Below are 10,415 nucleotides of genomic sequence, written 5' to 3'. Positions count from 1 at the left end.
TTTCCCTACCCACCCCTAATTTACATAAGCAAATTAGGATTCAGTTCGGCCAGGCACAAGGATTCAGCCGAATCTGAATCCTGCTGAAAAAAGCCGAATCCTGGATTCATACTGTATGAAAATGCAAATATTACGTCATAATCTGTTTTTTGGTTGCCGGGCCAGAGAGCCTAGTAACTAGAGAGAAAAACCGAAAAGGCAAATGTAAGAATAACTACCGGTATCTATTTATTTTAGAGTTGAACTTTTCCTATCAGTAAATTCTGTCTGTATATCTTAAAGGTGCTGGTTCTCATCCCTCTTTCCTTTTACTGCTGATATCTGCCACAACCCATTATCTTTTCGTTCTAAAGAGGGACCCATTTTCCCATTGTCTGGAACCCTTTACGCCTCTTTGTGCAATGAGAGGAATTAAGGGGAAGATCATTGAGTTAATCTCAGATTCCTACCAATCCGTTCCTTCTTCTTTTGCTCCCTTCAATCTTACAACCACATGAGCCAAAATTAAACTTGCTGAGGGGCCCATCCCAAACAATAAAGGGCACCCTCACTGGAGGTGTGGGCCATCACAACCTGCTGTTCTTGCAAAAATACTCTTTGCCTCATCGGGAAACCAGTCTCTGTACTTTAATATGAGCCATAATACTTTAACCAGCTTCCACTGCCCTATTTAACTTATTTGTTATGATGAGGTCACATCCTAATTATGATGACTTCTCTTTGTGGTTAAAGTTGCTGTGGCTAGGTCCAACAAGTAAAATTATGGGCTTTGAGTGAGCGTGTAACCATGCAGAACTTAGTGGAGTGATGCCAAATTTTCCTGTAAACAGTCGTCACCCAGCAGGTCAACTCAGTTAAAATAAAACCGAATTGTTACTGTGAATTGTTTTATTGCCATAAATTCCCCTGACGCAAAAGATCAGCCTGAGCTTATCAGGACTCTTCTCATTTCCTTGTCCTGCTACCACAAGATTTGCTCTTCTTTCACTCTCCACATCTTCTCTTCTGGCCCTTTACATATGTGCTTGCTTGTTACTCGCCATACTTACTTACTTACTTGCTTGTACATAATACCGTGAGTATTATGAGTGCTTTCCAATGGCGCTGCTTGGTTACACTTACCATCCTGGCATTACTGATGATGGTTTGCCCTGTAGAATATGTTGTATCTATGGTTATTCTGCAGAGCCTCAGTGTGGCCCTAAGTAGCAGATTGTACAGCCATAGAGGGGCCGTGGACATTGCCTCCAACATCTCACTATAGAATTCCCAGCATGCTCCAACTACTAATGAATAGGATTTGCTTCTGTGCTGTGACCTTTTTGAAGAAGCTTCTGGAACAATCACTCCTTTTGGCTCCCATTCCCAGCAACGTGGTGAGATGTGGTCCACACTCCAAATGTTTGTATTTCTCAAAGTGCTTTATTACATAAATCGGTCAGAATACATATACAGTAATTGTGTGGATTGACTCACTACATGGAAAGAAAAAGCACCCATATCACTTTCATATTTTGGGTTGTAAGGGTGCATCGTACAGTATGTGTTGGACAGTATATATGAGTATCAGATTTCATGTAGGATGAATGGGACAGTGACGGAAAAATATGGCAGTAGGCAAACTGTAGGGCAAGATAGGAGCAATAGAGATAGATGGGAACAATTGTGTAAGATGGGGTTGCCACCCCATCTTACACAATAAGCTGGGGTAAAGACCTTGGGGAGGAATGATGTCAAGAGGTGAGATCGGGGTGATTGTTGCCCAGGTTTCTCTGCAGTTTTTGTCCAGACAAATCCCTATAAAAACCAGGCTGTCCAGTTGAAACCCAGACAGGTGGCAACCCTGGCTCACAATCATAAAAGCAGGGCAAGAAAAAGAGAGTAGGGCAAGATGGAGACAGAAGGTCAAAATGGACAGTAAAGTTGAAGACATTAGGCAAGATGGAAATAGTAGGACAAAGTGGAGGCAGTTGGACGATATGGAGACAGCAGGACAAAATGGAGGTAGTAGGGCAAGATGGAGAGATTAGGACAAGATACAGACAATAGAGAAAGATGGATCAATATGGCAAGATCAACATTTTAAAACCGTATGGCCCAAAGTGTAGCCCATCAGCTATTGTTGAAGTTCAATTACACAGTCTAAAAACAGATGAAGAGCATTGGGTTAGATATTTGTTGCTTTATGCACTCCTAAAGGCAGTCCTGTATGTGTTTTTTTTTTTGCTATACCCACAGCTTCTTTTATCAAAGTTGGATTTACAGACTCTGGTGAAATATTAATCAGAAGTTAGAAAGTTCCAAGTGGCAGCAGATAAAGGGCCAATGTACAACTATGTTTCACTTTGCCGAGGGGAACACTCTCCCTAGAGAATTAATTCCTCTAGATGTATTGTCAGTAAATGCCTCCCTTTATGATGGTTCTGCTACAAAGACTTATATATGTATCCTCATCCCCCAGAGCTTACAGTCTGTGAGAGGTACAGAACACAAGTATGAGGAAGCTCTGCTGCTTACCATGTATTCCTTTAAATAGCTTCTGAAATGGGGACCATGGTTCTATAGGTCAGCAGGTCTCATTCCTAACACATCTGCTCCTGGAGGAACGTAAAGAACATCAGCCCTTGCTTTCTATTTGTGCAACGAGGAAGTTCTGCAGGTACAAATTAACTAACTTCTCAATTTCCCTGCAAACACAAATTACTGAATGAGCTGCAAGGAGTCTATTTTGGAGGTGTTAAGTGGCTAATGCTGGCCTGATTTGGTTTTGAGGAAAACTTTCCTTACAATATGGAATCCTTTCTAAGGGAACGGTTAAACTGCCTGAATTGCCTTTGGGACAAGATCTGGCCTCCTGAAAACCCTGTGGTAAATGTGAACACAATCAGCTCAACGGTCCAGCATATTTACACAGACCTAGTCACAGCCCTGTACAGTTTTGATGCCCGGAGTACAGACGAGCTGACAATTGAGGAGGGTGAAGAGCTATATAAGTTGAGTGATGAAGGTGAATACATCTTGGCCAGGAAACAAACAGGCAGTATGGAAAGTGGGTTGGTTCCAGCATCCTATGTGGCTCAGTCTGGTCTTCCAGGTGGTCACTACACCATCCAGGACCCGTGAGTATATAAAACAGAGTCTCCAAGGTGCCAGAGTTGCTCATAGAGTGGGCATAGAAAGGAAAATTTGGAAATGTTACAATGCTTATGTCTAATGATCAGGGTGGAGTGAGTGGTATGCGAGGCCCCAAAGCTTTGGACTATATGCAGAAAAGGATATATCCATTGATAGTTGTAGGATCCTACAGCTATCCTTCTCTCCTTGTAGGTGCTTATACCCCTCCATCTACAGCAATCCTGTTCTTCTTCTAGCTAATTATTACCTTTCATCTACAGCTATCCTCTCCCTGCTGCTGTTAATTCCTCTCCATCTACAGATATTCTGCTCAGATTCCTGCTGCTAATTCCTCTACAGCAGGGATCCCCAACCTTTTGAACCCGTGAGCAACATTCAGAAAAAAAAGCAGTTGGGGAGCAACACAAACATGAGAAATGTTCTTGGGGTGCCAAATAAGTGCTGTATTTGGCCATTTAGTAGCCCCTTTGTGGATTGTCAACCTACATTGATGCTCGGTTTGGCAGTACACCTGGTTTTTATACAACCAGAACTTACCTCCAAGCCTGGAATTAAAAAATAAGCTCCTGCTTTGAGGCCACTGGGAGCAACATCCAAGAGGTTGGAGAGCAACATGTTGCTCACGAGCTACTGGTTGGGGACCACTGCTCTACAGCTACAGTGGTCTCCTTTCAGCTAATTATGATCCTCCATTCACAGCTATCCTCTGCCTACTGCTGCTAATTCTCCTCAATCTGCAACTATCCTGCTCTCCTTCCTGCTGCTAATTTCCCTTCATCTACAACTATACTGCTTTCTTTCCTAATACCAATTCTCTTCTGTTTACAGCTATTCTACTCGACCTCCCTCAGCCACTCCATCTACATCCTTGTATCCTGCTTCTTGCCTTATGCTAACAGCCAAGTATCCTGTTCTCCTTCTCATGGAAGTTGTAGCAGGGAATCAGTATATTAGAATGTATGTATTTTGTACCATAATGTGGCATTCCCTCTTCCATTGTTGCTATTACAGTTGGTACTTTGAAGTGGCAAGTCGCACGGATGCTGAAAGATTACTCATGAGCCCTCCAAATGCCCATGGTTCGTTCCTTGTACACCCGAGTGATAGCACCCCTGGGCAGTACTCCCTAGCTGGTGCGTTATTTCTCTCTCTCTGTGGAAACCTCACATTCTTTACAAAGTGGGTGAAATGGAGGTGAAATATTCCTTCTTCTTCTAATGCACATAAATGTAACAAGATATGCCCAAATGCCTCAGGCTCACTTGGGATGCATCTGCCTGCACTCACCCTTTAGAGGGGAAGTTCACCCTAAATTGAATGTATAATAATTTTATTATACTCTGTTTATATACAGTATAAATAATATTGCTGACATGTTTACGCAGATCAGATAAAATGACATTTTCTGTATTTTTTTATGTTGTGTTTCCCACGCACAGTACGCAATAAAGACAAAGTCACCCACTTCTGCATCAGTGTCAGTGCCAGGGGCGAGTTTTATATTCAGAATGAAAAATTATTTGCCTCCATTAAAGAGCTTATCAGCTTCTATAAAGTAAACTGGAAACTCGTCAAAAGTCCGTTGTTCCAGTCTTGTGTCTGGGTGTGTATAAAGCCACTAAGAGAGTGGGTTCTTGCTTCTTAATACAGTTATATAACATTATATACAGATGTGCAGTTTGTATAAATTGCAGACCTTTTTTTTACTTGTGTAAGAATAAATAGCAACCAATCCGCAATTAATTTTGATTAGTCTTCAACAAGTTGGTAAATGAAAGCAAATATCTCATTGGTAGTCATTCAGCACCTATGTTTAATAATTGACCTCAGTGTGTACATGCTGAGGAGAATGGAAGAAGGGAGACTAGTCAGTTGCTAGAAAGAAAATGTATGCCCCAGAGACAGGGATGTAGGATACTGAGAAACATATGCAAGATCCAGAGAAAGGTATGTACAGTAGGACCCAGAGACAGGGATGGAGGACCCAGAGACAGGGATGGAGGACCCAGAGACAGGGATGGAGGACCCAGAGACAGGGATGGAGGACCCAGAGACAGGGATGGAGGACCCAAAGACAGGGGTGGAGGATCCAGAAAAAGATATGGAGGATCTAGAAAAAGATATGGAGGATCCAGAGAAAAGGATGGAGGACCTCGAGAAAAGATCTAGAAAAAGATATGGAAAGTCCAGACAAAGGCATGTAGGACCCACAAAAAGGAATTTAGGACAATGCCTGTAATTAAAGTTATGATGATGTGTGTTTGAATGAAAACAGTAATGTAACCCCCAGAAAGGCATAAAATGAAGAATGTTGTAATTCAGCCTGTTGTTGCTGTTGGAAGGTATTTTTGGACAATATGGAAATCCTCATCACCTCAGATTTAAGTACAGACCTTCTTGTAGGTTGCCTATCAAAGAGACCAGTGGGAAAGGCCACGCATTGAGTTCAAGCTGGTTAAGAAACTGGGTGCAGGGAATTTTGGAGAAGTTTGGGAAGGCCTCTGGAATAACAAAGATAAAGTTGCCATAAAGACCTTCAAACAAGGTTAGTGCTTAATACCCAGAGGTCTAATTCGTTTCTTCACCTTTTACATCACAAGGTTTGTAATTCTGTATTACTAAGGACATAGAATAGAATTGGTCTGTAGTCCCATCCATGGAGGACTTTCACCTATGGGATTTGTGTAGTATGCACTTTGTACCTTGCACTAAAAGGTGCAAATCGCATCACCATGGGTGCAGCATATCCTCCTACAGCCCTCCACCCATGCTTTGCACCTATTAGCTCTTCCTAGACTGCATGTCTGTATGACCAAGAGGTTGCCCACTAGACCTCCCTGTAAGCCAAAACAAAGAAAGCAATGTATTCATGGAAGCTCTTCATTGTGTAGTGCAAAGACTTGTATCTATGATACTCAGCATGATACAGTTTCAAAAAAGCAAAAAAATTTGGCAATGTACACTTGTTTGTTGCACTTTGGTCCATCCACACTTCATATATGAGGCCTAGGAGAGTGGTCAATAAATAATCTGATCATCTGCTTTTAAGAATGGAAACTGTTGCACAATAATTATAGATATGCTGTGTCATTTTTTGAACAGTATAAGTGCAATACGACTGTAATTTAACAAGTATCTGTGGGGTGATTATATTTATGTGATTCTCGATCTTGCAGACCACATCAATGAGAGTGATTTTAAGAAGGAAGTTGATGCTCTCAAGAGCTTGTGTCACAAGAACCTGATCCAACTCTATGCAGTTTGCACAGTAGGAGAACCGGTCTATATAGTCACTGAGCTCATGTCTAAAGGAAGCCTCCAGCAGTTCTTGAGAGGTCAGTACAAACTTCTTCAGCGGTTGTCCTATGGAAAAGCAAGATGGTTTCCATTCCACTTGTTAAAAAGGTAGTTTCCATCTCACTTGTTCTGTACTGTTTAACAAGATGGCTTCGCTCCCACTTACCCTCTGTAGTGTAACAGGGTGACTCCCAGTTCACTTTCCCTCTGTAAGGTAACAAGTTTAAGGTTACCACCTCATTTTGAAATTTGGGGACATAGGCAGAGGTGCATAGTGTATAGATCAGCCTGCAAAATAGTTTACTAAGCCACACCCTCAAGCCCCTAACACTTTAACTACCCACTGCTTTTTCTTAGAGCCACTGCAATGTTATCCATTCTTGTGCCCTAGTGATGAAGTACAGCCGATGGGATCATTATATTTAAGTTGCTTGTGACGGAAATATGCACATCTGTTTAGGGGTCCGGAAGATTTCCGGGGAACAGATTGCTCCAGGGACCAAAGTCCTGACGGGCTTGTCCCCGAGAAATGGAAATGAATAGTTACAAAGGGGCTTGGAAAATGTTCCATAGGGTCAGCAAGAGAGAAAAGACTGAGATCCCTCTTGCTGACCCTATGGAACAGTTTCCAAGCCCCTTTGTAACTATTCATTTCCATTTCTCTGGGATAGGCCCTGTCAGGACTTTGGTCCCTGGAGCAATCTGTTCCCCGGAAATCCTCCGGACCCCTAAACAGATGTGCATATTTCTGTCACAGCAACTTAAATATCCTATCGGCTGTACTTCATCACTAGGGCACAAGAATAACTTACATTGCAGTGGCTCATCATTCAGACAGAGAGTGAAGAACGGGTAAGTATTGATATATTCTGGATGACTGGAAGCCAAATCCAAATAAATCTATAAATTAGAAGCCAGGAAAGTGACTTAGGAATCTGCTTTAGTGAAGATATGGTTATTTGAAAACAATAAACATATATTATGTGTCATGGTGCCACTACAGAACTTCCATACACTGAGTTTTTTTTTGCAGGTAATGAAGGACATCATTTAACGGCCGCTAATTTCATGCACATCATCTCTCAGGTGGGAGACGGCATGGTGTATCTGGAGAGCAAGCATGTAGTGCATCGAGACCTGGCCGCTCGCAATGTGCTTGTGGGGGAGAAACTGGTGTGCAAGATTGCGGATTTTGGGTTAGCCAGGCTACTCAAGGTCAGTCACTATATTCTCAACCAAGCAAAGTAAATGTTGCTGTCCTCTCCTGGGCTTAGTATAGGAAGATATCTATGCTGGACTGGTATATTATGGTATCTCAAAGTACAGTCTAGTAGAGAACCAGAATGCCCCTGAACCAAAGTTGACTTCTAGTAAGGCAGCCCTAAAAATGTATTGAGTTGTATGTGATATAGAAGACTGAGGCCATCCAATCCGTGGCATTGCTGCTATGAGGGTAGTTGAGAAATTTGAATTTTGTCTCTTCTAGTGCAGAGAACACTTTCTGCACTAGCAATGCAGCCCCGAACTGCTCAGAGGGAGTGTGTGACATCCATTAGGCTGCCTCAGGGCAGGGACCGCTTCTGCTGCCAATGTTGGATGAATGGTGAGCTAGTCAGAAGCTTACAGCCAAGTAAATAACAGCTTTCAGGGTTAAAAATAAAGAATGGCAAAATAATTTTGTAGTCAACTCAAAAAATTATGACAGTGGACAGTTAAAGAATTATAGTAGTTTATTTTGTGGTGGAACCAATTCCAGTTCTATCACATTTCCAGCATCTAATTAATCAACAATTCTTTGTTTTTGACGCATTTTTAGGATGATTTATACTCACTGCAATGTAACATGAAGATCCCAATTAAATGGACAGCCCCTGAGGTTCTGACCTACGGAAAATACTCCACAAAGTCTGACATTTGGTCATATGGCATCATGATATATGAAGTCTTCATGTTGGGACAGCCGCCCTACCAAGGTAAGCACCAAAAACAAAAGGAACTTCCATGTTCACACTGCAAATTGTATCCTACGTGCTTGTTTACAGATCTGCATTCAGGGAAAAAGAGGGAAAATTTTCTACAAAACATCTTATTTTCTGAAATTCGTTTATTCTAAGAAAAAAATAGTTCCAAACTTACCTGGGCAGCACTTACAGTTTTTCTCTAACTGGCCTTCAGGCTGGGCCCCTTAGTTCATAACAAGGTTATAGATATAAGAAACATTGGGGTAACAGTCACACTGCTATAGCTCCAGAAGTACACAAATAAGCACTCACCCCAAATTTCACCCTAAATGGCCTTCAGGCTGGGCCCCTTTTCGCTCTCAACAAGGTTACAGATATTTAGAAACATTGGGGTAAAAGTCACCCTGCTATAATTCCAAGGGGTACCCAGGGCACAAATAATTATTCACTCCAAATCTCACTCTAACTGGCCTTCAGGCTGGGCCCCCTTAGCCCATAGCAAAGTAATAGATATATAGAAACATTGGGGTAACAGTCACCCTGCTATAGTTCAAGGGGTACCCAGGGCACAAATTATTATTCACCCCAAATCTCACCCTAACTGGCCTTAAGCTGGACCCCCTTAGCTCATAACAAGGTTACAGATATATAGAAACATTGGGGTAATAGTCACTCTGCTATAATTCCAGGGGTACCCAGGGCACAAATAAGCACTCAACCCAAATCTCACCCTAACTGGCCTTCAGGCTGGGCCCCTTAGCTCTCAACAAGTTTACAGATACACTTGAGCCACTGGTTTCTATGCTTATTTTCTCAGGAATGAATAACCAAGAAGTGATGGCCAAACTCACATTGGGATACAGACTTCCAAAGCCAGATCAATGTAGCCCAGATGTTTACAAGTTGATGCTGGAATGTTGGCAGGAAAAACCTAGCCAAAGGCCGAGCTTCTATGAATTTGTGTTGAAACTGACTGCCATCCAGCATAGCGTCCAATGAAAGTAATGGTGGGTTTAAGTGGGCAGCAGTTTGGGGACTACCTACATTATAAAGCAGTATGTACACTTAACTCAAAGTTTTGTCCTACGAGAGACTCCCGCCCAAGAATACACAAAAAAATAGGGGTGGATTAAAGTTCTCATTTTAGTCACTGTATTGGCACAACCTTCCACTGAAATTACTAGTATGAAGGATTAGTGCCAGGCCCGGACTGTCCATCGGTGAATTCGGGCAAATGCCCGTTGGACCGATGTCTGTGTTATAAATGGGCCGCACAGCCTGCTGTCCAGATACTGTAGATATCCGTTAATGAGGCTGCTGTTGCTGACAAACACCACTAGATGTCGCTTATTTCTCAAGTGACTGCAGCTCCTCTGCAATTCTACTCTGCAAAGTAACCACTAGGTGTCAGCACTTCTGGAGCCTGTAACAAATTTTAAAGGAGAAGGAAAGTGAATTAAGCTTTATCAGAAAGGTCTATATAAATACACCAGTAAACCCTCAAAGTAATGCTGCTCTGAGTCCTCTGTCAAAAGTAACACCACATTTCTATCCTTTTATTGTGTACTCATGGGCTTCTGTATCAGACTTCCTGTTTTCAGCATAAACCTCCAGGGCAGGGCTTGAGCATGCTCAGTTTGCTCCTCTCCAATCTCCCATCCCTGCTGTAATCTGAGCCCAGAGCTGTAGATGAGCAGGGAGAGACTCAGGCAGGAAGTGATGTCACACCAAGCTTATATGGCAGCTTATATCCTAAATAAACAGAGACAGTGTCTACAGCTGTTTTCTCAGGTATGGTAAAGTATTCTGCAGGATAAATATAGCGTTCTAGCTTGCACTATTGTGGCTAATCTGTTGGCAATAAACTGTCTTGGAGCTTTCCCTCTCCTTTAAACACCAATGATCTTTTTTTTTTTTTCTTTGAAATCCCTGACCAACAATGTTTTTTTAAATTTTAATGGGGAACCCTGGCCACCAATGTTTTTTTTTTTACTTGGGGGTCCAGCCACCAATTCTTTTTTT

General features: G+C 42.2%; 1 protein-coding gene across 1 annotated transcript; it reads left to right on the top strand.

Moving 5' to 3' along the window:
* The first annotated feature begins 56 nt into the window (after positions 1-56).
* Positions 57-9,900, top strand: LOC108702196 (tyrosine-protein kinase Srms). The gene is made up of 8 exons (XM_041577914.1): positions 57-3,119; positions 4,147-4,268; positions 4,575-4,738; positions 5,539-5,680; positions 6,312-6,470; positions 7,466-7,647; positions 8,249-8,405; positions 9,211-9,900. The coding sequence occupies exons 1-8, from the start codon at positions 2,791-2,793 to the stop codon at positions 9,390-9,392; spliced, it is 1,437 nt and encodes a 478-aa protein (XP_041433848.1). The 5' UTR covers positions 57-2,790; the 3' UTR covers positions 9,393-9,900.
* The last annotated feature ends 515 nt before the right edge of the window (positions 9,901-10,415 follow it).

Source organism: Xenopus laevis, chromosome 9_10S, assembly GCF_017654675.1.
Source record: "Xenopus laevis strain J_2021 chromosome 9_10S, Xenopus_laevis_v10.1, whole genome shotgun sequence".
Classification (NCBI taxonomy): domain Eukaryota; kingdom Metazoa; phylum Chordata; class Amphibia; order Anura; family Pipidae; genus Xenopus; species Xenopus laevis.
The sequence above is the reverse complement of the archived record's forward strand: the minus strand, read 5'-3'. Positions and strand labels throughout refer to the sequence as shown.

Coding starts and splice junctions, on each gene's coding strand:
- LOC108702196 (XM_041577914.1), top strand. CDS start 2,791: ATGGAATCCTTTCTAAGGGAACGGTTAAACTGCCTGAATTGCCTTTGG. Junction 3,120..4,146: donor CACTACACCATCCAGGACCC/GTGAGTATATAA, acceptor TTGCTATTACAG/TTGGTACTTTGAAGTGGCAA. Junction 6,471..7,465: donor CCTCCAGCAGTTCTTGAGAG/GTCAGTACAAAC, acceptor TTTTTTTTGCAG/GTAATGAAGGACATCATTTA.